The 26,235-nt window shown below is 39.8% G+C and overlaps 1 protein-coding gene and 1 long non-coding RNA gene across 2 annotated transcripts in view; one reads left to right on the forward strand and one right to left on the reverse strand.

Moving 5' to 3' along the window:
- Positions 1 to 1,082: 1,082 nt before the first annotated feature.
- Positions 1,083 to 26,235, reverse strand: part of LOC122074105 (metacaspase-1-like) — a 39,660-nt gene continuing 14,507 nt past the window's right edge. Inside the window, exons 2-6 of the mRNA XM_042638943.1 lie at positions 15,459 to 15,910; positions 14,365 to 14,695; positions 14,105 to 14,225; positions 13,778 to 13,984; positions 1,083 to 1,316 (exon numbers count right to left, since the gene is read on the reverse strand). Coding sequence (XP_042494877.1) covers positions 1,257 to 1,316; positions 13,778 to 13,984; positions 14,105 to 14,225; positions 14,365 to 14,695; positions 15,459 to 15,843 — 1,104 coding nt within the window. The 5' untranslated portion in view covers positions 15,844 to 15,910 and the 3' untranslated portion in view covers positions 1,083 to 1,256. The remainder of the gene's footprint in view (positions 1,317 to 13,777; positions 13,985 to 14,104; positions 14,226 to 14,364; positions 14,696 to 15,458; positions 15,911 to 26,235) is intronic.
- LOC122074107 lies at positions 23,983 to 24,918 on the forward strand. Its single transcript, XR_006138962.1, has 3 exons — positions 23,983 to 24,233; positions 24,377 to 24,446; positions 24,551 to 24,918. It is a non-coding gene; the product is annotated as an uncharacterized LOC122074107 (long non-coding RNA).

A 26,235-nucleotide genomic window follows, 5' to 3' on the forward strand; every position in this document is an offset into this window, starting at 1 on the left:
CAGAATGAGGAAATGAGGTGATCCAGATTTATTGCTGCTATCGAACAGTTTCAATGTTTCAATTGAGGGTTCATCTTATAATGTAAAACTTGATTAGCTGGGTAGGAAGAAGTGTAATGTGTAAGGCTGTCTGAAACCCTATCTTAATCCCTGGCAAACTTTGATAGGTAGCTATTTGAGTTCATTGGGGAAAACCCTTGTTTTCAAAAATCCTTTACCCCCTTTTCCAAGGGTTATATCAGGTTCATTGTCTTACCCAATCACCATCCATTTTGCCTTCACTTCCCTACCGAGAGGATCCAACATGCATGTTTATCAATAGAAGATGATGCAACTGTTGTCATTACTGATGCTTCCCATGATACCTTACTATTCCATCTGCATTCTGTATGATTCATGATGCTGTAACCTGATCGAATTTGTGTTGGACGGAAGGACAAGCAAAGTTTTCCCTTGATGAGTGATTTGATTAGTGATGGCCGCTCTGGCTGGGCGGCTATTATGTTGGTTTCAGGAGGTTCACAACAAGAAACTTGAGTCGGATTAGGACATACCTCATCATCTTTAGAAGCAAAATTTTGCAGCATTAAGGCAGCAGCAAAGTTGATTAGTCACTACTGATTACATGGAATCAATAATTTTCTAAAAAATACTTCTTTTTCTGATTGGCCATGGGTGGAATTCCCAGCTTTGTTTGATACCCTTGATGTATTATCATGTTTAGAAGACTGTAGGGTTTGCATTGTCAACAAGTTTCTGGTTCAGCCCGCTCACTTACTAGCAAAGCATGTAGTGCAAAATAGGATGTGGTCTGTTTTGCTTGATATCCAATATAAACCTTGGACTGTTATTAAAGTTTTCCCCTAATGTATATTTCCTATCTCACCCCCCACCCCCCACCCTCCCCCAAAAAATAAAAAATAAAAAATAAAAAATAAAAAATCCTCTGTTTTACGAAAGGCCAATGCTACATCGCAAATCTTCACCGGCCTCTTCCTTTGATGACATTACAGCCTATGCTGTTGGATCTGCCACATCCTCAAGGAGAAAGCTGGAAGGCCAGTTTCACCAAAAACAAAACATTTCCAGTCACCACAATGTCTCCTGGCATGCTAATATATTGGTGAAAAGGTAAAGATCTCTTCAATACAGAAATTTGAGTAAAACAAAGGCATAAATAATACTTTGAGAGATAACTATACAGAAAAACTGAACAAATAATAAAATTAATTATAAGTCATGAGATATAGAAGCACTCATAGGAAGAAGGGCTTTGTATACACATCAAATGGTTCACATGCTGTCAACTGTGGCTCCTGGAGAAAAATAAAACAAAACTTAGATTAGTTTATATAACAGAATATTGGCCTCAGAACCAGGTGTGTATCAAAATAAATGATAACGAAATTAACAGGCACAGGTACACAATGATTAAAAAACCAACAAGCATAGGTACACAATGAAAACAGGCAGATTCAGACATATATTTGTCATGGGTTTATGGTAGTAGGTACTGCATGCTTATGCTGCAAAAAGTTTGACATACAATTTACAAATGTATGATTGCAATTAACAGGCCTATATTGACAAAATGCAAAATGACAGTACAAGCATTTGTTTCTGCATGTCAGCATCACGGATATACAGCGTTGAACAGGAAAGCTTCGAATAAGTATGAACTGTTACAGTAGAGATCTTCATCTAACACATGGATGCTGATTGGACAAATTTCCGTTTACTTTTGCTCTTGTTCTCAGGTACTATTGACACTATCTTATGGTTATTGCAAATGGAAATAAATCCTCTGCACCTAAGTTGATGTCAATGGAATTTAAACCATATAGGCTAATTCGGTAGAAAGATCCTCCAATTGTGTCCTGTTTCTATGACTTTTATCTGTCTCTATCTAAGATGAGGCCCACCAACAGAAATAAGTTTAGGCAACATAATGACTCTGCTTTGGGCTTGTCATAATGAATTCTCATAACCATCCCTATCCCCCATATATATATATATTTCATTTACCTTACATTTATTCCTCTCTGTTTGCCCATGAAAAACTATAAGAGTCACAAAGAAACAAAAATTAAAGATACAAACTAAAACTGCTCCTACAGCTTTGATTTGTAAATTTGATGTTCATAAATGAACAGTTCTCTTAATTATTATTCATTCATACTATATTATACATATAGCAGACTCTCTAGGAGTTTCGGTGAAATTTCTGTCATATTATTAGCAGGGATGACATCAGAATTAATAAAGACATTTAATACCATAACCTAATTTCAGTGAAATTTCTGTCATATTATTAGCAGGGATGACATCAGACTTAATAAAGAAATTTAATACCATAACCTTATTCTTCGTTTGTTATTTATGTTTTATTTTGTTGCAGCTTTGTTTTTTGAATAAGTTTTTCTGGAATGCACCGTCCTTTGCAGACTCTGTAGACAGCACACCTAGTGGTGGAAGGGTGATATTGCGATTCTGACCATTGAAATCTAGGAAATGAACTGGATAGCGCATCTACCAAACTTCATACCGAAATTCATTCAGTTACTCTCTCATCTATTGGCGCACATCTTCTTGGTAGTCCAAGAATTGGGATGCACCCCCTAGGTAGTCTGGGATTTTTCCTCGTCTTTGTTATGCCATTTAGCCAACTCCGTTTGGCCTGAAACTTGAAGTGTGAGCTGATCCTAGGGTCTATCTGTCCATAAAATTTAAGCCCCATCTGATTTGCCACATGCCCCAATTAGGTGTGACGTCCAAACTCCATAGTGGATGGCACACCTAGGGAAACTGCTTCATTTAGTAAGATGTAGGGCATCACATTACATTTATAGAAGCTATGGCCTAATCGGCAAGACAAGAAAGCGACCAGAATTGAACCCAAGAGATTAGGAAACCAACTTATAGACAGCGTATATTTCTAGGCGGGTCCTGGGCAATACAAGTACCTAGAAAATTATATCTTCTTAAATATTAGGAAGTAGAATTTTATATGAAGGTATTAAAAAATTTATGAATGTTAGAATAAGGATTAGTGTGCTGCAGGGGCACATTGGGGTTTTTCCCCCTCCATTGACCCTAATTAGAGTGGGTCGGCTGGATAGGGGGGTATAATTATAAATACTTATTCTTCTGTTGTACTCCTACCATGACTCTATCATGATAGTTATGATTCCTATCATGACTCCATAATGATTCTATATTATAAATAGGGGACTTGTGTGATCAGTTAAAGACACACAAGCATTCTCCCATTCTTTCTGTTAATATAGTATCAGATCCTAATTTCTGATCTAGGTGTTTAGTTTCTCAACAGACCTTCACCTTCCCTCCTCAGAATTGGCAGAATTTTTGAGGAGATCATCATCACCATTACAGAGGAGATCGACCAAACTTGTGGCCCCATCTGCCAAGTCTCTATATCAAATCTCCCATCTTCTTTGATAATTAGGGTTTTCTCCCAAAACCCTAATTTGCTTATCTCAACAGTTCTACATCAAGCCTAATATTATTTTGGAGTACCTCACTATCTTTACTGGGCAATTCAATCCATAGTTGTCAAGGCGTCGCCTAGGCGGCGCCTTGGCGTCCCGGCGGTAAATCATAGGCATGGCAGTACAACGACTAATGGTTGCACACTTGGCGGTCGCCTTGGACGGATAGGCGACGCCATACCACGTTTTAGTACCTAGGCGGTCGATTTTTTTTTTTTTACTAACAATATTTTATTTATTATATTTTAATTGGGTTTTTTTTTTTTTACTAACATTTTCTATTATGATTTGAGACCAAACCCTCGGTCGATTTCAAATTTCCAATTAACGCCACAAACCCTCGATCAAAGCTCGAGAGTTCGAAGAGACGAAAACCGAAAACCCTCGACCGCTGCAACGATTTCTCTTCTCCTTCTCCGGCAGCCACTGTTGCGTCTTCTGCTCCTCTCCTTCTTCTTCTCCTTCTCCGGCAGCCACCGCTGGTTCTTCTCTTCTCCTTCTCGTTCTCCGGCAGCCACCGCTGCAACTGTTCTCTCCTTCTCCTTCTTCTCCTTCTCCGGCAGCCACCGCTGCAACGATTTCTCTTCTCCTTCTCCGGCAGCCACTGTTGCGTCTTCTGCTCCTCTCCTTCTTCTTCTCCTTCTCCGGCAGCCACCGCTGGTTCTTCTCTTCTCCTTCTCCTTCTCCGGCAGCCACCGCTGGTTCTTCTCTTCTCCTTCTCCTTCTCCGGCAGCCACCGCTGCAACTGTTCTCCTCTTTCTTCTTCTTCTCCGGCAGCCACCGCTGCAACTCTTCTCCTTCTCCTTCTCCTTCTCCTTCTTCGGCAGCCACCGCTGCTCTTTTCCTCCTTCTCCTTCTCCGGCGGCCACCGCTGCAAGCCTGCAACTCTTCTCCTCCTTCTCCTTCTCCGGCAGCCACCGCTGCAACTCTTCTCCTCTTTCTTCTTCTCTGGCAGCCACCGCTGCAACCCTTCTCCTCCTTCTCCTTCTCCTTCTCCTTCTTCGGCAACCACCGCTGCTCTTTTCCTCCTTCTCCTTCTCCGGCGGCCACCGCTGCAACTCTTCTACTCCTTCTCCTTCTCCGGCAGCCACCGTGCAAGTCTTCTCCTCCTTCTCCTTCTCCGGCAGCCACCACTGCAAGTCTGCAACTCTTTTCCTCTTTCTCCTTCTCCGGAAGCCACCACTGGAAGTCTGCAACTCTTTTCCTCCTTCTCCTTCTCCGGCAGCCACCGCTGCAACTCTTCTTCTTCTCCTTCTCCGGCAGCAACCAACATATAGGACTGGTTTTTCGGCAGCAACCAATAGTGACATCTTCTTTGCTCCTTCTCCGGCAGCAAGAACGACAACAACCACAATACGATATCGCCTGCGACATCTTCTCCTTCGGCAGCAAGAGCGACAACCAGGTAAGGGCCCCACCTACTAGTAACTTCAAATCTTCAATGTTTATAATATGTTTTCCTCTTTATCTGTATATCTAGTTATCTACTATCTAGAGTTTGATCTTGATCTGAAGATGGGAAATCATATATTTTAGATTGCTGGAAAAAAAAAAATAAAAGAACTTGACAATGGTCTTGGTTGTGTATTTGTGTTAAGTGAAATGATTAAGTTGGATTTGTGAGTGTTTAATTGTTTTTTTTTTATGTTATCATGTTAATGTTATTGGTTAACACTTAACATACTTTGTTACTCTGTTTTGTAACTTGTAGGATAGGACTATAGGAGTTCATAATGGATGGTACTGTTGGTGGACCTGGTAGTAGTGGGGGTGATAATATAAGCACGGCTGCATATGATCCATCCAAAGACCCAACCAGGAAGGCCAAATCAAATGACCCTGGGTGGAAGTATGGGTATTGGCCTGACCTGTCAGACAAGAACCTTGTTAAATGCACTCTTTGTGGAAAAAACCTCTAGTGTGGAATTAAAAGGTTAAAGCAACATTTGGTGGGTGGATATGGAGATGTTGCTAAGTGTACCAAGACAACTGTAGCGATTGCTACAGAGATGAATGCAGCTCTTATGCGCAATAAGAAGAAAAGGATGCAAGACGTTTTGGATGATGATGATGTTGATGTTGATGCTGGTGCTGGTGCTGGTGTTGGTGTTGGTGCTGGTGTTGGTGCTGATGTTGATATAGAAGTTGAAGGTCAAAGACAGTCTAGTAGGACTCCTTCTTCTACAACCTCTAGACTTATTCCTAGCTCTGGGACATTTGCTAAGAAAAAGAAAGTAGTCATTCAGCCACAAGTAAGGGGCCCCATGGATGCTCATGTTAGACGGACTCCTGAGCAAGTGGTTGTTGAGACTTGAGAGGCATCTTAAAGGTAGTACTCAGACTACTATAGAGAACCGGTTTAGATCAGAGGAAGAAAAAAAGAGAGTTGATAATCACATTGTTGACTGGGTTTATCAGTGTGGTATTCCATTCAATGCTCTTAAGTCAAGGAGGTTTGAGGTGATGGTAGAATCTATTGCACAGTACGGGTCAGGATATAAGCCCCCAAGTTATCATGAAGTGAGAGTGCCATTGTTGAAGGCAGCAAAGGATAGAACTGCAGAGATGAAGAATAAATATGAAGAGTATTGGAAGCAGTATGGGTGCACTCTAATGACTGATGGGTGGACGGATAAAAGAGGAAGGCATTTAATTAATTTCCTCGTTAACTGTCCAGAGGGGACTTATTTCATGGAATCTGTTGATGCATCTAGCATATCTCAAACTGCAGAGAAGTTGTTTGAATTGATTGACAACAAAGTTCAAGAAATTGGTGAGGACAATGTTGTGCAAGTTGTGTCAGATAATGCATCAGCTTACAAATTAGCCGGTACAATGCTTATGGCCTTATGCAGAAGAGGACAAAGCTGTATTGGACTCCTTGTGCAGCGCATTGCATTGACCTGATGTTGGAGGAAATAGGATTCTTGAATGCTAATAGGACTGTGATAAGTAAGGCAAAAAAAGTAACCAACTTCATCTACAGGCACACACGCATTCTTGATGCAATGAGGGCTAGAACAAATGGGAGGGATCTTGTGAGGACAGCAGCTACTAGATTTGCAACTGCATTTCTGACACTTCAAAGCTTGTTAAAACATAGAGATGACTTGAGACATTTGTTTATTTCTGAAGAATGGACTAGTTCTAATTTGGAAAAGACCGAAGCTGGGAAGAAAGTGGTTGAGACGGTGTTTGCTGTAGCATTTTGGAATGGTGTGGAAAATTGTCTTAGAGCTTCAAAGCCACTTCTTACTGTCTTGAGGATTGTGGATGGTGATGAGAGGCCTTCTATGCCTGAGGTTCAATTTGCCATGGATGAGACAAAAAAGAAAATAAAAGAAAATTTTGGAGATAAAGAAAGGCACTACAAGAAAGTGTTGGATATTGTTAATAGGCGTTGGGAGATTCAGATGGGGCGTCCTTTGTATGGAGCAGCACTATTTCTTAATCCTGGCAAATTTTTTTCTTATAAGGAAGGTGATGATGGTGGCTACCAAATTATATCTTCTCTACAGCTTGCATTTAATGAAGTCATTGAAAGAATGATACATGAACCAGCTTTACAAGACAAGATAAATACTCAAGCCACTTTGTATAGATATTCTCGAGGTGGTTTTGCCTCGGATATGGCAATTAGATCACGGGCAACCATGAGTCCTAGTAAGTAGAGTTCATTGTTTAATGTTTAGTTGTTTTGCTTGTGTGATATATTAAATATCAATCTAACTATTTTTATATATATTTATTTTTTATAGTTAATTGGTGGGGTTCATTTGGAGGTCATGCTTTTGAGCTTTCAAAGATTGCAAGACGTATTCTAGGGCTTTGTTGCTCCTCTTCTGGTTGCGAGCGCAACTGGAGCACATTTGAGTTTGTAAGTAGCTGGGTCTCAAGTCTCTATTTCATATTTTAGACTTTTTATTTTTGGAACAATAACTTTGTTTGTTGTTCTCTATTGTTTATGAATTCAGATTCATACCAAGAAGAGGAATAGGCTGGAACATCAACGTTTGAATGATCTAGTCTATGTTCAATACAATCGCCGCCTAGAAGAAAGGTTTCAAGAAAGACGTCTCCTCAACAGAAATTATGATCCACTTGTGCTTGATGAACTGGATTGGAGTAGTGAGTGGATGATTGACGAGCAAGTGGATGATGTAGTCCATCCCGATGCTGATCTCACATGGGACGTTGCTGGTAGAGCAATGGGGGCAACAATGGAGGGGCCCAATCGACCCAGGAGAGCTCAATCATCAACCTCTAGAGGAAATTTGTGCTACACACGCCGTGGTAGAGGGAGGGATGTTGGGGAGTCATCAGAATCAGATGGGGAAGAAGATTTGGAAGAAGAGGATGATGTGAATGATGACTTGGATGTCATAGATAATTTTGGTGAAAATGCAAATGCTTCTAGTGGACAAGGACAACAAAGGAATCTGCCATCTGTTGATTTGTTGGATGATTATGATGATTAAGTTATTTGTGTTTGACTGTTTGAGTGTTTGGATTTTATATATTGTTTAAACTTTAAACTTTGAACTTGGATGATTAGTTAAGTTTTTTTTTTATGTTGAGTTCATTTGCTATCAAGCTTTATTGCTTCAGTAAGTCACTAATAGCTTAACAGGTTAGCCACTTATCTCATCATTTGATCTAATGATTCTATTTTTTGGTTTCCAAATATATATTTCTCATTCTGTCATTCATATATGATATGTTGACATATATACCTTTTACTTTGTTCAGGTTGCTCACTCACTTCCAATCATTACTTTCAAGCTTCAATCACAGGTTAGCCTTTTACTTTTTACTCTTGTGTGATGTACATGTTGATTTTTTACTTTCAAGCTTCATTTTCCCCTATATTTAGTAATCAAAAGAATGCTCCTTGATTGTTTGTCCCTATGCCACACGTGACAACTATGTTGATGAGTGATGAATTGATGTATAACTGTATAAGTCAATAATTTATGTTGATTTTTGATGACATGATATGGCTATGTTGATTTTTTTGATGATTTGATGTTACTTAATGTTTGTTTTATATGTTATAGGGTATATATTCTAGGCTTGTAGCATGCTAAATAACTTTAAAAAATAGGAAAAATAAAAAAGTAGCATATTAAATAATTTTAGAAAATAGAAAAAATAAAAAATGACACACGGGCGATTTGACCGCCATGGCAACGCCAAAATGGGCGATTAATCGCCAAATCGATTAGCCACCCCTCCACCGCCTTGGATCGATTTGACGCCGTGACAACTATGATTCAATCCAAGTATAGACGATTTCGGACGGTTGATTTTTGAAGTTTTGGTATTTCTCTTTCTCATTGTTGATTTTTTTTTACTAGTTCAATCATGTCTGAAGTAACTACTGTGACCTCTGGGTCTAATGGACAAAGTCGCAATGACTACATGCCTTTTGGGACTAGCCCTGTGAAATTGGACGGAACTAATAACCTCTCTGGTCAAGATCTACATATCTTACCATTGCTGGTAGAGGTCTCACTGGACACATTACAGGGAAATTGAAGAAACCCTCTGATGAGGGTACCCCTCAGGATAAATGGGTCACTAATAACTCCTTCGTAATGTCTTACTTGATGGTTCTATTCATCAATCTATTTCTCGAGGATTTTTGCTATTAGATACTGCTTCTCAAATTTGGGCTACTGCCAAGGAAACTTATGGACAACTAGGGAATGATGCTAGGTATTTGAACTTTGCAAGAAGGTTCGTACCACTACCCAACAGGAACTCCCTGTGTCCAAATATGATGCAAAATTTCAAGCTCTATGTATGAACTGGACCATTATGCAAATTATCATCCCAAAAATGCTGAAGATAGTATTGCTTACACCAAACATGTGGACAAAATTAGGGTGTATGATTTCTTAGCAGGCTTAAATGTCAAGTATGATTAGATTCGTGTTCAGATACTTAGCAAATCTCCCTTCTCTACTCTGGAATAGTCCTTTGCTATGGTTTATATAGACGAATGTCGTCGTATCTCGATGCTACATACTCCTACTACTGAAAAATCAGCTCTACAGATTGGATCCACTATTACCTCTGAAGGAGCAAATCGAACTGGAGATTCTAACAAGGAGATTGTTAAATGTGAACACTGCCATAAACCATACCATACCAAGGCCAACTGTTGGAAGCTCCATGGAAAACCTACTAATTTTGAGGCAAAGCGTGCTCGGGGTTGATCCAAAACTAAAGCCCATCAGGCTGAGACTGCTAACACTTCCCCTGCAACTGATATTGGACTCTCCCAAGAGGAACTCTAGGCTTTCAGATGTATGCTTAAGGCTTCCAATTCTTCAACCCCTGCCAATTCAATCCCTACAGGTTCCAATTTTGCTCACTTAAGTATTTTATTTGGTGGTCATTGTCCATCAGCCATCTCCACTCCCTAGATCATTGACTCTGGTGCGACTGATCACATGACTGGCTCCTCCAGTTTATTTGGCTAGTTTATTTCCTTCAGTTTTACATATCCCTAATTTTACTACTAATTTGGTATCCATTAATAGTCTTACTAAGATCCTAAACTGTAAAGTAACATTTTTTCCTTCCCATTGCATTTTCCAGGATTTGGAAACGGAGAAGACGATTGGATATGGTAAGGTGCAAGGTGGTCTTTATTTGCTTGATGATAGTTGTCTCTCTACTGCTACAACATCAACACATCATCAGCTACACTCTGCTTCTTCTGAATTGACTCAATGGCGCTATCATTTGGGACACCCACCAATTGAGACCTTATCTCTTTTATTTCCGCGTTTAGTTAAATCATATACTAGAGATGAACTCTTTTGTGAGGCTTGTATTCTGGATAAACAGTCTCGTTCCAATTATTTACCTTTAAATAAAAGCTCTTTTATTTTTCATTTGCTTCACTCTGATGTATGGGGCCCATCTTGTCAGACATCTATTTTTGGGAAAAGGTGGTTTGTGTCCTTTATTGATTGTCACTTTAGAACTACTTGGATTTACGTGATGCAACACAAAAGTGAAGCGTTCAGTTGTTTTTAGCAGTTCCATAAAATGATTTAGACTCAGTTCAATACAACTCTGAAAATTCTGTGTACTGATAATGGAAAAGAGTACATGGAGGGTCAGTTTCAGAAATACCTAGCTGATCATGGGATTCTTCATCAGATAAGCTGTGTTGACGCTCCTGCTTAGAATGGGGTGGCTGAACGCAAGAATAGGCACTTGCTGGATATTGCTCGAGCCATGATGTATGCTAGGTAGGTTCCATCTTAGTATTGGAGTGATGTTGTCCTCACAGCAACCTACCTAATCAATCATATGCTAATTCATGTCCTCAACTCTCTAACTCCTGTTGAGGTTCTTCAAGAGACTACATCCTCCTTGGTTCCTCCAAAGACTTTTGGGTGTGCCTACTATGCTAGGGATCATCATTCACCAAGAAAATTGGAGCCTCGAAGTACGAAATGTATCTTTCTGGGTCACTCTCCTACAGAAAGGATACCAGTGTTACCATCCTCCTACCCGACATATAATAGTAACAATGGATGTTGTGTTTCATAAATCTGTTAGTTATTATTCATTGTCACATCTTCAGGAGGAGTCTGGAGTTACTAGTGAAGAAGAGATGACTCTGAATCTGCTTGCTCCACTAGTATACCCATCATCATCATCACTTCAGGATCCTCATGCTCCACAAGATAGTAAAGGGGCAGAACCTATTGTTTCGACTCAGGGGGAGATGACTCCTATTGTTCCAACACAGGGGGAGAAGACTCCAGTTCAAAGAACCATTGGTGAATTCCATAGACAAATTGATGACACCACTCTTTAAGTTAATAATAGGAGACACACTAGAAATAAGCAACTTCAAACCATCACCACTACTACAACACCTTTACACATCCCTTCGTCAGGGATCCAGAACCGACTGAACCTCATACTTCAGGTATAATACTTCTGATCAACCTATGCCCTCAGAAAAGGCATTAGGACCTGTACTCAACACCCTATATCTCATGTTGTTTCATATGATTCCTTTTTACTCTCCTATCGTGCCTTTGTGTCTTCTCTTTCATCTACTTGTGTCCCTAAGAATTGGTAGGAAGCTCTTGTAGAAAAGAATGGAAGGCTGCAATGGAGGAAGAAATTGATGCCTTAAAAAGGAATGCTACATGGGAATTTGTGACTCTTTCACCTGGGAAGAGACTTGTTGGCTGTAAGTGGGTGTTTATGGTAAAACAGAAGATCGATGGTTCTGTTGACAGATACAAGGCACGACTTGTGGCTAAAGGGTTCACTCAAACTTATGGAATCGACTACCAAGAGACATTTGCACCAGTTGCTAAGTTAACCTCTGTGCGAGTGTTACTCTTATGTGCTGTGAACCTAGGATGGGAACTCCAACAATTTGATGTAAAGAATGCTTTCCTTCATGGAGAGCTCGATGAGGAAGTTTATATGAAAATTCCACCAGGTTTCTCTAGCACAAGAACTCAAGGCAATGTCTGTAAGTTGAAACATGCCCTCTATGGTTTGAAACATTCACCTGGAGCATGGTTTGGAAGATTTCACAAGGCTATGACATCTATGGGTTATAAGCAGAGTGGCTGACCACACAATGTTCATAAAGAGGTCTGGTGAAAAAGTTACTATACTCATTGTCTATGTGGATGACATCGGGATAACAGAAAATGATAGCACTGTGATTGATCATCTCAAGGGTTTTCTGGGCAAAGAATTTGAGATAAAGGATCTTGGAAAGTTAAGGTACTTTCTTGGAATTGATGTTGCCTGGTCCTCAAAAGGCATCTTTCTCTCTCAAAGAAAGTACATCCTTGATCTGCTGTCCGAGACAGGTATGTTATGTTGTCATCCTTCTGATATTCCTATGGAAGCTAGTAACCGGCTCAAGGAAAAGGAGGGTGAACCAGTTAACAAAGGCCACTATCAACTGTTAGTGGAAAAACTGATATATCTCACATACATAACTTGACATTGCTGTGACTGTAAGTTTGGTCAGTAAGTTTATGCATGATCCCTATTCCTCTCATATGGAAGTTGTTATGTGTATCTTACGATACTTTGAAGTCACCTCCACGAAAAGGGATCGTCTTATCTCTTCATGATCACTTCCGAGTTGAAGCTTATACAGATGCTGATTGGGCTGGCTCACCCGACAGAAAGTCTATCTCTGGTTATTGTACCTTTGTAGGAGGGAATCTTGTCACTTGACGAAGCAAGAAGAAGAATATGGTGGCTAAATCTAGTGCTGAAGTAGAATTTCGTGCCATGGCACATGGGATTTGTGAGTTACTATGGTTGCGTACACTTTTGGATGATATTGGTGCACTTGTTCGTCTTCCTATGATGCTTTACTATGATAACAAGGTTGCTATCAATATTGCTCATAATCCAATACAACATGACCGAACCAAACACGTGCAGATTGATAGGCACTTCATCAAAGAGAAGTTAGATGTTGGTTTGATTTGCGTTCCTTTTGTAAAGTTTGGTGATCAACTAGTTGATGTGTTCACTAAAGGACTGGTTGGAAAATTGTTCCATCCTAGTTTAGTCAAGTTGGGCACGTGTAATATCTATGCACCAATTTGAGGGGGAGTGTTAGGATAAGGATTAATGTGCCGCACATTGGGATTTTTCCCCCTCCACTGACCCTAATTAGAGTGATGCGACTGGATGAGAGGTATAATTGTAAATACTTTATCTTTTTATAGTACTCCAATCATGACTCTATCATGATTTCATATTATAAATAGGGGGCATGTGATCAGTTAAAGAACACAAGCATTCTCCCATTCTTTTTGTTAACAATGAAGCACATAGAACTAATTTGTATGAAGAAGGCACGATAACCACTGTTCTGATTATTTTATTTATGAAAAAAAAATTGGCATAAGGAAACAACTAATTCTGCAATATCGGTTTGGACTTTCACTTGGTACATAATATAATTCTTTGTCTAGCTGAAAGATATGGTTTTTGGACATATGTCTAAGTTGGAAATGTTCATTCCTCCTCTAATAGAGTCTTCATGTGTCAAGGTTTGGATTAGAATCTCAAGCAAGGTCATGTGTATACGTAGATGCACAACTGCGTGCAGAAGCACACCTGTTATTGCACCGAAAGGTCTCTAGGAGCCTTCCTTATTGAGAACCCAGAGTGGTGCCCCAATCCTAATCATTTCAGTGTCCAAACTTCAAATTTCAAAACTGATGTAGCAGTGGCGATAGCTTTACCTGACTCAAGCCCCCACTTAGACTGCCTCCTGTCAAAAGCATGGTGAGGAGAGATGTCACAGGACCACCGCCAAGCTCATTACCCGTACTGCGGATGGTATTCCGCATCGAATTTAGTATGCTCCCATATGTAGTTCCATGTCCACGCTCAATTGCTTGAATGAAACAGAAGGTCATAGCACCTGTTGAAGTTACCTTCGATAAAGCCTGCCAACAAAATTATAAACTTGACTTATTTGTTTAATATGTGAGGTAAATTCTGTTGCAAAAATATTCTGTCATTGAGTAAAAGTAGAAATGTCTATTATTAATGAGCCCAAAACTCACTGAAGTATCAGCAGATGTTTGATCATCATCACAACCGCTGAAGGAAATGACTTCCCCTCCATTCGTTCCCTTCCAAATCCCAGATCGCGGGCGATGGTCCTCCCATATATACTGCCCACTCCTGGATGTATAAAAGAATATTACATGAGCAAGGTCAGAATATCAGAATCACAGTAAGGCACATGAAAATATTCTATCACATCAACACCACTCCCATTCAACATTGAATGAAAAGAAACTATAACATATTGGGATCAAACCTGCTCATTCTGCAGAGGAATGGTAAATCTAGCACGGTTCCACTATGGCAAGCATCAATAATTGCATGCAACTTAACCCCACGAGGAAGCGGTTTAACAATTGCCGCATTAATCTCATCATCAACAATCATTCCCTGAGTTTCGAAGTCCAAAGGACAAAGGGTCTCATCATATCCATCAACCTCATCCCCATTATAATTCCTCTGCCTTGAACCATGACCAGAGTAGTGAAACACTAGAGAATCTCCTGGTTGGCAACTTTGTACAAGCCAATACAATGCCATCCTTATGTTCTGCTTAGTTGGAAACCTGAGTGGATCAGTTTCTTCCTCTGCAAATCAACTTTCAGGAAAAGGTCAAGATTAGAGCTGGTCAAAGGGAAACAGTGATGAAAGAAAATGAATGTCAGCTCCAAGATATCTTCCTCTCTAATTAGCAAAATCTGCTGGAGGGAGGGAGGGAGGGAGGGAGGGGGGGGGGGGTGGGGAAACCCAGCTTGACCTAAAATTGCAATGAGAAAGAAAACGGTACAAGTGTATCGATATCCTTCATTATGACGGAAATGTTAATAGGTATAGAAAAAATGTGTTCTTGGACCAATAAGTAAAGAAATAAGACCATTAAATAGAGAAGTCTTAAGCTTATGGTAAAGTGTCTTGAAATTCCATATAAAGATTCTGGTGTGATTTGCATTTGCATAACCATGCATGATACATCTTCAAAATAGATATGACACTTAACTTAATGGTCAAAAGAAAAATCCTTCAAACGAGGATTATGATAAGAATTGGACAGATCCCTCTGATCCACTATACATTGTACCATGTTCAAGTTTTATGAAAATCAGAGAGGACTCAAAACTTTCTCAATCCAAGGTAACGATCATGATACTCAATATCTCTGAAACAAAAACTGAAAACCCAACAATCCCTTCTAAACTCAAATAGACATCAGAGTTTCCATAATGGAAACAACACATGATTCTTCTCACATAAAAGCTTGTTGAGATTGGACTTTAAAAAACAAAAAAGGCTTGGGAGGGGAAATTGAACATGACAGAGCAACCCAAATTGAACCAGTATCTGGTATCGTACCTGTAAGCATGACGATGGAGGATTCCGGGAAACTGAATTTGTTTACGAGGAGGTGACGCATGCATTTGGCATCGTTGATACAGCCCTTGAGCTCGTGCCTGGAATATCGATACGATATGCCGCATATCACCGCCTTCTTGCGGCCGTGGGCAGAAGGGGGAGGCCCAGGAGGGGCATGGTTGTACGGGGAAGGATCCGGAGCGGGTGCCGGTGCCGGTGGCACAGGAGCAGGATGGTAATCATAGGGATGGTGGGGAGGAGGAGGGAGGCTGCGGGGATCTGCGATCTGGGTTATGGCTTGGCACAGAGCGCATCTTATCGATTGGGTCCCCGGCGGGAGTTGCAGCGGTGTGTGGCAATTGGAGCAGTTCACAAGCAAATGCATCTTCACCGCCTATGAACGAATCAACGAATCTCGTACACAGAGCACAGAAGAGAGAGAGAGAGAGAGAATCAATTTGGAAATCAAGGAAAAGACCGAAATCAGAGAACGAGAAGAAGAAGAGAGAGAGTTGTGAGTTCTGGGAAAATGGAGAAGATGATCCGGGATGAGAATGACAGGTGGGACGAGAGCTTCATCGACAAGTGCTTCGACTTTGAAAGGGGAGCGGATGGGGACGAGTCTCGATTTCGAAAACGCAGAAATTGTTATACAAAGCCGATAGCCATTAGCTACATTTTTTTATGTGGGGAGCGCCCTCTTTAAATGGTGGATATATGATATTGCAATATTACCCTTAATGATAAACGCGTATCGGTATGGTGATTCAATCACTCCACCTTTCCTTGAGGTGATTGCCGTAAGGATGTTGTGGTCAATTCCGTGTATTAGGATTGGTTAGTCGGTGGATTTTTTCCTTTTTCTATTGAAAGGTTGGTTGCGACGTTGCGTCATCCTTTACGGTGAAAAAGACAAAGGAAAGATTTTTTTTTCAAAATAAGAAAGGATATTTACATCCACCGGCTCTTGCCTTTCATTTATTAAGGGCCCGTTTGATAACGCTTCTACTGTTTCTGTTTCAAGAAACGACAGAAACAGAAATTGTTGTTTTTGAAAATAGAAACAGGTAAGAAGGATGTTTGATAATTCTTGTTTCTGGAAACAGAAACAGGTAAGAAGGTGTTTGATAAATTCTATTTCTGGGAACATTTCTAACAGAATATGATGTTTATAAGAAATTTTAATGAAAATAATTCCACTTTTGTTACTTTCTTCAGAAACTCATAATCCTTCATTTTAATCATACATACAACTACTAATTTCCTTATCTCGAACTTACATCATAATTTTACGAAACAAGAAATGTCAACCAATAATAGTAGATTAAAATGTAAATATTCCCATGTTTATGCCATATGTTTTACAAGTTCCCAATAGTCTAGGTAGTGGAGGGCTGGTCACCTTTGTTGCTAGAGATGGTGATGGAGATATTTCATCTTCCATGATATGGGAACTCTCTCTCTCTCTCTCTCTCTACCACAGAAATTGTAAAATTCTAGAAATCAAATCAACAGAGAGAGGTTTTTCCTTAAAAGGAACGTCTACAAGCATTCTGATTTGGGTTAATTTTCTAGGAGACGGCCATTAAAGCTATAAAAAATGCTGCTGAGAAGCTCTTCTACCCCTATTCTTGGGTCCCTACTCTGCTCCTCCAAGACCCCAAACAGGGATTTTGAGAATAGCTCCAGTAACAACAACAACAACAACAACAACAAACACACATCTAGCTCTGATAATACTCTGAAGAAAATCTCGTTCTCTCATGGTGGGTGCCCTCATTTCAGCGCCTTCTCTTGCAACTCATCTCCAATTTCACACACTGTTGTGACCTTCTCTGACTCCGAACATGAACCCAATTGTACCAGCTCAAGAGGCTTTTGAAAGGGCCTGATCCGATGGCAACTTTGGAGGACTTGCTACTACCTCTTGCGATTTAGACGATTACACAGCGAAGCAACTGAGCAGAGCTTCACGAAGGCCAAGTATGTCTTTTTTGGAAACAATCCCAAGCTTCTCTATTTATAGTTCAAGAGAGGGGTCTGAAGAAGAAGAAGATATCGTTCAGAGAGATGGTTTACTTAGGAGGCTGTCACGATTGGAGACTTCATCATGGCTGCGGCGGGAGGTGGTGAAGTCTCTTTTGAGAAGAACAATAACATGGGTTTGATTGAGAAGAACAATAATAGAGAGAGACAGAGAGGCTGTGGGACAAAGAACAGCTGGTTGCATTGAGGTCTTTCAGAGCAGGAAAGGGAGAAAGGCTACCGATTTAATCCCTAATTCCATACGTGCCTAAATCGAACAAACATTCAAGCATAAAAACCATCAAAATCCATGCCTAAAATACCCTAAAATCAAACAAGATCGCATCACACCGAAGCCTAAAATCGAGAGAGAGAGAGAGAGTCACCTTACCTTCGTGCACAGAGGAACCTCGACCTCGACCTCGACCTCGCTCTCGCTGGAACAATAGTAAACCTCGCCGACAGCAAATCGAAGATGATGAAGGAAGTGGGAGATCATTGCCGTCGCCGCTACACTCGTCGTAGTTGTTGTACTTGCCATTGTCGTCATCTCCGTGGCCGCTGCATGCTTGTCTCCGTGGCCGCTGCATGCTTGTCTCCGTGGCCGCTGCAAGCTTTGGTTTCAGTTTCAGTTTCAGTTTCAGACAATGGGAAAGGTGTAACTCGTCGGGTACGCAGGAGAAGCACCTCCTCTTCAACGGTTGAAGAGGAAGGGGGGTGGCAATCTTTGAATGAAGCTCCCCTTTTTTCATAGATCTTGAAGTAAAAGTGTCAGTCGATCGTGGAATTGTGCCCCTTTTTTGTTTCGAGAAACAAGCGAAACAAGTAAAACTTGTTTCGTCATTCATGTTTCTTGAAGCATAAATTGTTATAAATTTCAATTTATGTTTCAAGAAACAAGTGGAACACAACACTTTTACCAAATGGTATTTATGCCATTTCTGTGTTTCTGAGAATAAGAAAACACAGAAACACGTTTCTGGTTACGTTATCAAACGGACCCTAAAAATAAACCTACCCAACCTACAGATTGGTGTTAATTTTTTTAAATAGAAAAAATGATTTTACCCTCTTGATATTTATCTAAAACATCTTGAGTCAATGATCATTTTACCCTTTGAACATCTTTAACCCTAAAGTCTCGTGCCCCTTTGTCTCTGTTGTTCATAATGAAACCACTCACCGGCGGCACCAAAAGCATCAGTTTTAAAAACCATCTCCCTCTTCTTTCTTTACTCTAATTCCTTCCACCAAAACAACACACAACAATCTTATCTCCAGAGAACACACACACACACACACACACATTGGCAATGGCTTTAGAGAAAATTGAAAGGGTTGGTGAGGCCAGAGAAGAAGCACCCCTGGAGAAAATTGTAAAGATTGAAGAGGCTAGAGAAGTTCCTGTTGAGAAAGAGAGTTCCCAAGATGATCATGCACTTCGAATCCCTTGTTGAGAAAGCCAAAGGCCCAGAGGTCCCTAACACCTGCTATGATCATACTCATGCTGAGAAAGCTAGGCAATCCAATAACATCAGAGACAAAGAAGAAGAAACAACGAAAGGAAACAAGGTGATACAGATGTTCAACCCAATAAAGAATTAGAGTCGTTGTTGCTGGAGGAGATTGGGAAGTACAAAGCAACAACACAACAGAAATCCGTAGAAGCCATCATGCGAAGGAACAGAACGAAAAGGCAAAGGAATCCACTAACGTGGCTCAGGGTGCATCAGAGAAGGTAGCAGCTACAAAGGATACGACCATGGAGAAAGGTCAGTAGGCCTATAAATACGCCACTGAGAAGGGTGCTTCGGCCAAGAAGACTAAGGATGTTGTAGTAATAGGTGGCGAGACTGTGTTACACTTCGCTGAGGAGAAAGCTACATGAGCTAAAGACACTGCCGTGAATGTGGCCAAGAGTGCTGCAAGCTATGCTGGTGAGAAGGCAGTGCTAGACAAGGACGCCACCTTGGAAGATACTAAAAGGGTGGCCACTTCTGCAGCACAGAAGGCCAGCATGGTGTAGGTATCATGGACCTCCACCGGGATCGCGAAATGGCGCGTAGCGCATGTACACACGCTAGGGTTCGACCCTAATGAGATGAGATAGTATCCTTGATCATCAAATGCCAAGGGGGGGGATACACGTTATGGGTAAAAGGAAGTCGCCACCTAGAAAGGGTCTAGGACCCATAAATGTCTCCCCGAATAAAGGGAGAGAGACTAATGACTTTGATGGATAAGGCTGGTTTGCACCAAGATTCTGGACAAGTGTCAAGTGACAGACTGGGAAGGTGTTAGGCACCCAGTTTGCCCGACCCTAAGGCCGGTCTCCTTTTGTTTGACCAAAGTTTGTTTGTACCCTACTAACTAGTCATAAATCTAGGTCACTGAAAACCCTAAACTATGTATCTGAGCATGACATGTGAAAACCCTAAACCAAGTGTCTAAATTATGCTAGCTAGGTTATGATGCAAATAATGAAATGATTACGCTAATAAAAAAAACAAATTAAAAAAAACTTAAATTAAACTAACTCAATTAATTGAGCCTAACCTAGATGAATGATTAATGAATTTATGAAATCTTAAATTGAATTAATTAAAATGATTAATCATATTCCCTAGTAATTTATGAAATAAATTATTGCAATCCTACTTAATCTAATTGGTAAAAAGATTTATAAATTAAATGAGACCTAATTAATTTATAAAAAAATGAAATGGATTAAATACATTAAATGAATGCATTTTTACTAATCTACCTAATCTAGTATAGGAGGATTAAACTAAACCTAAAGTTTAATTAAATTAATTATGAAACCTAATTGCACTAATTATGTTTACCTTAAGCTAATCTAAGATGAGTTAAACATTTTTCAAAATCCTAGTTAAGCTAATGAGAAGAGAATCTTTTAACTAATTAATCTAGTTAATTACCCTACATTAAATAACTAATTAGTTAATTGATTAAAATAAACAAACCACTAAAGGGAAAAAGATTGGTAATTACACAAGTTTAATAAATTGAATTGAATGAAGAAACCAAATGCAGTGATTAAAAAAAACTAAATTAACAAACCACAATTGAATAAACAACAATTGAAATGACTAATTAAGTTAACTACATTACTTTAATCAATCTATATTAGTACTATATTAATGCGAGTGAGGGTTGGAGTACAAAAGATATGAGATAGTAGGAAAACCTAGATCCCCAATACGCACCTAATGCTACGAGCCGGTTTGAGGGGGGGCCAGCCACGCCCTTGCTAACATACGCCCTAGACTACATCTCATACATTATTTAGAGGAAAATAAAATGAAATCATTTGATTTTAAATTTTAAAATTAGGGGAATCTCAACCCTAAGTTCTAGGACTGGATACATTATAGACCTGAAATCAAACCAAAATGGATAAAAGAAAAATAAAAAAAAACAAAAGGAGGGGAAATCAAACCAAAATGGATAAAAGAAAAATAAAGAACAAAAGGAGGGGAAGATTCCACATAGAAAACATAAATGAAATAACAGGTTGTCGGTATTACAAATATGGACTATCTAATCAGCAAATTAAAGAAATAACAAAAAACAAGAAAATAAAATAAGAAGAAGAAGAAGAAAGGAGGTTCGGTGGTTGCTGGTTAGTAGTTGCAGTAGCAGGGAAGAAGAAGAAGAAGAAGAAGAAGAATGAGAAAGGAGGTTCAATGGCTGCTGGTTATTAGTTGCAGCAGCAGGGAAGAAGAAGAGAAAAAGAAGAAGAAGAGAAAAAGAAGAAGAAGAAGAAGAAGGTTCGGTGGGACTGATTGGTAGTTACAGCAACAGGGAAAAAGAAGAGAAGAAGAAGAATGAGGGAAGGAGAAGAAGATGAGAGGTAGATGAATGGTGGCTGCTAAGTTACAAGAGAGGAGGAAGGTTCGGGTGGTTTCAGTAGAAAGAAAAAGGAGGGGAAGATGGATTCAGGTTCGGTTAAGGAAAAAGAAAGGAAGGAGAAGGGGGTGGAGAGGATTTGGCCATGGTAAAAGAGAAAAGAAGAGAAGAAGAAGAAGAAGAAAAAGAGAAAGGAGGTTCAGTGGGACTGGTTAGCAGTTGCAGCAGCAAGGAAACATAAGAGAAAAAAAAGAAAAAGAAGGAAAGGATTGCAGGTTTGGAAGAAGAAATGGGAGGTGGCAGCCATGGAGAAGGGAAGGAGAAGAAGAGGAGGGAGGCAGCTGATTTTCTGCTACAGGGAAAAGAAGAAAGAAAGGAAGAAAAGATGAGGGAAGAGATTAGGGTTTGAGATCCTAATCTAAGGGTTTATGTCTAAAGAACAAAAATAAATCAAAAATAGATCAAATCAAACCTACTTATTAAGTGAGTATATTAAGCCACAAATGAAACCGATTAATTGAATAAAGATATAACAATAAGAGAAAGCAAAACAAATTAAAATGAAAAATAAAACGAATTAACAAAAACAATGGATTGGACCCAATGACCCAAATCAAACTATATTGAACCCAATTAAAGTTAATTAAACCTAATTAATCTAAATGAACCAATTAAACCTAAATACACTTAATTGAATCGGAATAAACCAATTTATATCTAATAAATCACATTAAACCGAATTGAAACTAATTAAACCTAATCTATTAAATTGGATAAACTAGTTCTAAATTGCAATTGGGAGAAGAAAAATACCTTAAACCTGGCTTTAATCAATGGGAGATAACCCTTGTGTTTCAAGCCCTAAATCGAACTGAACAGGACTAGATCTCCCGGCTCAAGGAATGATTAATGTGTTAAACTTTTAGACTTGGAGAATATTTTGATTTTAGAAGGAAGAAATTAGCCAAAACCTTGATGGGACCATCCTCTCTCCCAAATTCTCAATTTTTTTCTCCTCCCTTTTGGAAGAGAGGAAGGGCTATACTTATAGCCTTGGGACTTGAGACAGTTCTCTCTTATTTTCAATGTGGGACTAAAAAACTAGAGAAAATTATCTAAAAATGTTTGCTTTCGGACAAAGGAGTTTGGGCGCCATGTGGCACTCCTTGGTTGCTCGGAATGGAATCTGATACCGAACTTTGGAGTCAATTTTCGGGGGTCATATCTTTCAAACCGTTAGTCAGAATTCGACGTGTAATATGTCGTTAGAAAGCTCAGTCCAAGCACTATCCAATGATGTGAGACACGATTGTGGTCTCGACCAGGAACCTTTACAAAAATATGCATAAAGTAGGGACCTAGATCAGATAATGAAAGAAAGAATTGGGTGTCGATTCGTATAGTTCTCACATCAAAGTGTAATGTCCGACTAGAGGGGACAAACTACAATAATCCATAATATCAAATTCTAATTTTTGAAAACATTTTCTTCTTAAAGTTTATAGGGGAAAATGGTCATTTTCTACTTTAAGCTTGAAAATTCTCCAAGTCTAAAATGTCTAACATGTAATTCTTCATATTGTCATCATTGCCGGGGGGTAACAAAATTCGGTGTCTACACATGGTTGGTTTGAGTGTTGTAGAGGCTGCCTCAGCCGCTGGTCATAAGGTAGTCAAGCTCTCGGCAGAGAAGATGGAATCCGCTAAGAATGTAGCTAAAGCAAAGCGCCTAGGCTTGGCAGAGTATACAGTGGAGAAACAGGGAGAAGCGAAGGTGAGAACTGCAACTTGATTTCACTCTTAGTTTTAATTTTCAACAATTTTCTCCAAGGGTGCTTTTGGTGCCGCCGACGAGAGGTTTCACCTGTGAACAACAGAGATGAAGGGGGCGAGATTTTTGGGTTGAAGATGTTCAAAGGGTAAAATGGTCATTAATTCAAGATGTTTTAGGTAAATATATTAGGAGGGTAAAATCGTCTTTTCCATTTTAAAAACTAACATCAGTTTCACGGTGTTAGGTTGGGTGGGTTTATTTGTAATAAATGAAATGCGAGGGGGTCATATAATAAAGGAAAATGCAAGGGGTGGTATTTTGGAAAATTTATATCCACCTCTCCTCACGTTTGCCCTTGTTACATCCACCCCTCATGTTTCATTTATTACAACTAAACCCACCCATCCTAACATTGTGAGAGGTTTTTAAGGGTCAATCCGTTAAGTGAAGCTATTTTTTATTTAATACCCAAAATGCCCTTCTCTATTATCTTCAACCTTCTTGCGAACTAAAAAGACCTTTGATTTTTCCTGATCTTTCTCAGGCAACGGTGACTGAGCAATGAAATTTGGGGAACCTTAAGCCGAACCATTCTTTTCTGGACTCATGAAACCCATCCTCTCCTCTCTTTCTCTCCTAGTAGTGCTTTGGTCAGATATTCTCTCCACGAACCATAGCATCGGTGTTAGGGCCACGACCATCCAGAGCAACGGCCAGTAGAGAGACAATAGCAAGTCAACACCGCCTGGACTTTGAATCCTCGAGCAATCAAGCAGTGACCAACGAGAACATGTTAGGTCCTTTCACCAAATTTTCATCTTCATTCCTCCTCGTTGTTGGGTTTAGTGGGTCTCCTCCATTGGATTTGATTGTTCTTCTGGATGAGATTTTTTGAGGTATCAGTCTCCCATATTGAATCAAGCATTCAAAATAAATGGTCATTGACTTAGGCGAGAAGGGTTCGGCTTAAGGTTGGATGGCCGTGGCCCTTGCGCCATTGGTGGGCGGATATGGTGGATTTTCCGCAGTTAGTGAGCCCCTGTGCATGGTTCTCTGATCTATGACAAGAGAGATATGAAGTGAGGGAAAAGAAGATATCTAAGAAGGTACTGAATTGATCGCAACTCTTCTCTGTAGTCTATGAGAAGGGGATTCCAAAATCTACTTGGTCTCTGTTTTTTCTTTGTTTCCCCCTCTTCATAAGTTGGTGGATTGTTTATTTGAGTGGTTCTTCCCGCTCTTGAAGCAGAGATCGAGAGGATTGAAGGCAATGGGAAGCATGGAAAGCGAATCAGAATGCGCAGTGAGGGTTTTGTAAGGTGGTCTCTTTTTGCAACTGAGATTTTTTTTTTCTTTTTTAATTTGCCCCTCAATCAGATCTTGGTTTGACGCTCAGTTCAGTTTTTCCTGGTTCGGTTAGCAGAGATGATGACAATGATGATGCAAGAAACGGTAGGTTTTGGAAGAATTTGGTAAGATAGAGCAAAAGGAATTGAACCTTGTGAAGACATGGGTGACAGATCGGTGTTTGAATTTGGGAAAGTATTGTTAAGGAGGGGAAGAAGGGGAGGAAGGTGTGCTTACGATTGCTAGATACGTCGGTTATGAGAAATAATAAGAAGATGAAATGCAAAACTCTCTCTCTCTATGTGAAAATGTGAATAAAGCGAAACAAATTAGCTTGGGAATCACCGTAACGGAACTAAAAGCTTTCTTCATAGCTTCAACGATTACCTATTTTGATGTTGCCCTATTCCCCGTCACATAGTACTTATCGTCTTCCAAGGGGTGGTGGTGAGGATCAAAATCCTCTGTTTTTCTTATCCATATTTTTTCTTATTTTGCTACCTACAGAACGCGACACGTGGACAACAAGGAGACCAACGGTCAAGATTGGGTAAGGATTATTACATCCAGTGCGTTGGTCTTAAAGTTGTCCACGTGTCGCGTTCTGCAGGTAGCAAAACAAGGAAAAACAGGGATGAGAAAAACAGAGGATTATTTTCCTGGTGGTGGTGGACTCGAGGAGTATGTTGCATCATTTGTTGGCATCTCAACTCTCAAGTAAACGTGGGGGATGGGCCGTTAAGACTCTTTTCTGAGTGTGAGGTGTCAATATCTCATAGTAGGGAATGCAAATGTAGGGTAAGGCTGGTTTGCGTTTTTATTTTAGGTAAAGAAACTATAAGGGTAAAATAGTCTTTTTAATTTTAAAATTAACACCTCACTCATGGTGTTAGGTTAGGTGGGTTTAATTATAATAAACGAAACACAAGGGGAGGTGGATGTAAATTTCCTTTTATTTTTTTTTGGGGAGGGGAAGGCGGAGGGGGAGGGGGAAGTGTGGCCCTTCTATCTAGACACATGGGGCGAAATAATCAACTTGCTCCTATGAAATGGAAAATGAAATTTATGTGGATGTTTTCTCGTACACTCCCATTGGCATTCATGCTTGTACAAGAATTGCACTCTCTCAAAAGAAACACTTTCCCTAATAATAGTAAGGAGAGGGTTCCCTAAAAGGCATCATGACCTCTACACTAGTGCAAGGACCAATTGGAGCATACACAAAAGCATTAACAATGATTGTTTTTTATGGAGGTGGGGGATCATTTCACTCCCACCTGTGTTTGGGTGTAGAGGTCATACTGTCTTTTAAGTTTTTTTTTTCACTAATAATAAAGGGTTTCCCATGATGTCATTGTGGAGAGGAATATTAACCTCTTAACTCCAATTGTAGTGCAAAGGCTATATCAAAAACAAATTGTGATGTAGAGATTTCACCAAAAAAGATTACAGTGTAGAGAATGATATCATTCATATGAAAATGAGAAAGAGTATCAATGTGGTCTCCACATCTTATTATGTGAGTGGGCACACATTAGAATTTGAATATGCACTCTAGTGCTTATGTGTCTCGGAATAATAAGGGAGTGAACTTATAACCATATAAGTACCCTTATAAGATGGTATATCTTTCACCCAAAAGACAGTCAGGAGGTTTGCCTAGAAGCAGCGACCCTTGAAAGAGTGCGTAATAGCTCACTAATCGAGCGCTCTTGCACCGAAGATGAACGGGGTTAAGCGATCTGTGGTTAGGGGTGAAAT

The sequence above is a fragment of the Macadamia integrifolia genome, chromosome 3 (assembly GCF_013358625.1).
Source record: "Macadamia integrifolia cultivar HAES 741 chromosome 3, SCU_Mint_v3, whole genome shotgun sequence".
NCBI lineage: Eukaryota > Viridiplantae > Streptophyta > Magnoliopsida > Proteales > Proteaceae > Macadamia > Macadamia integrifolia.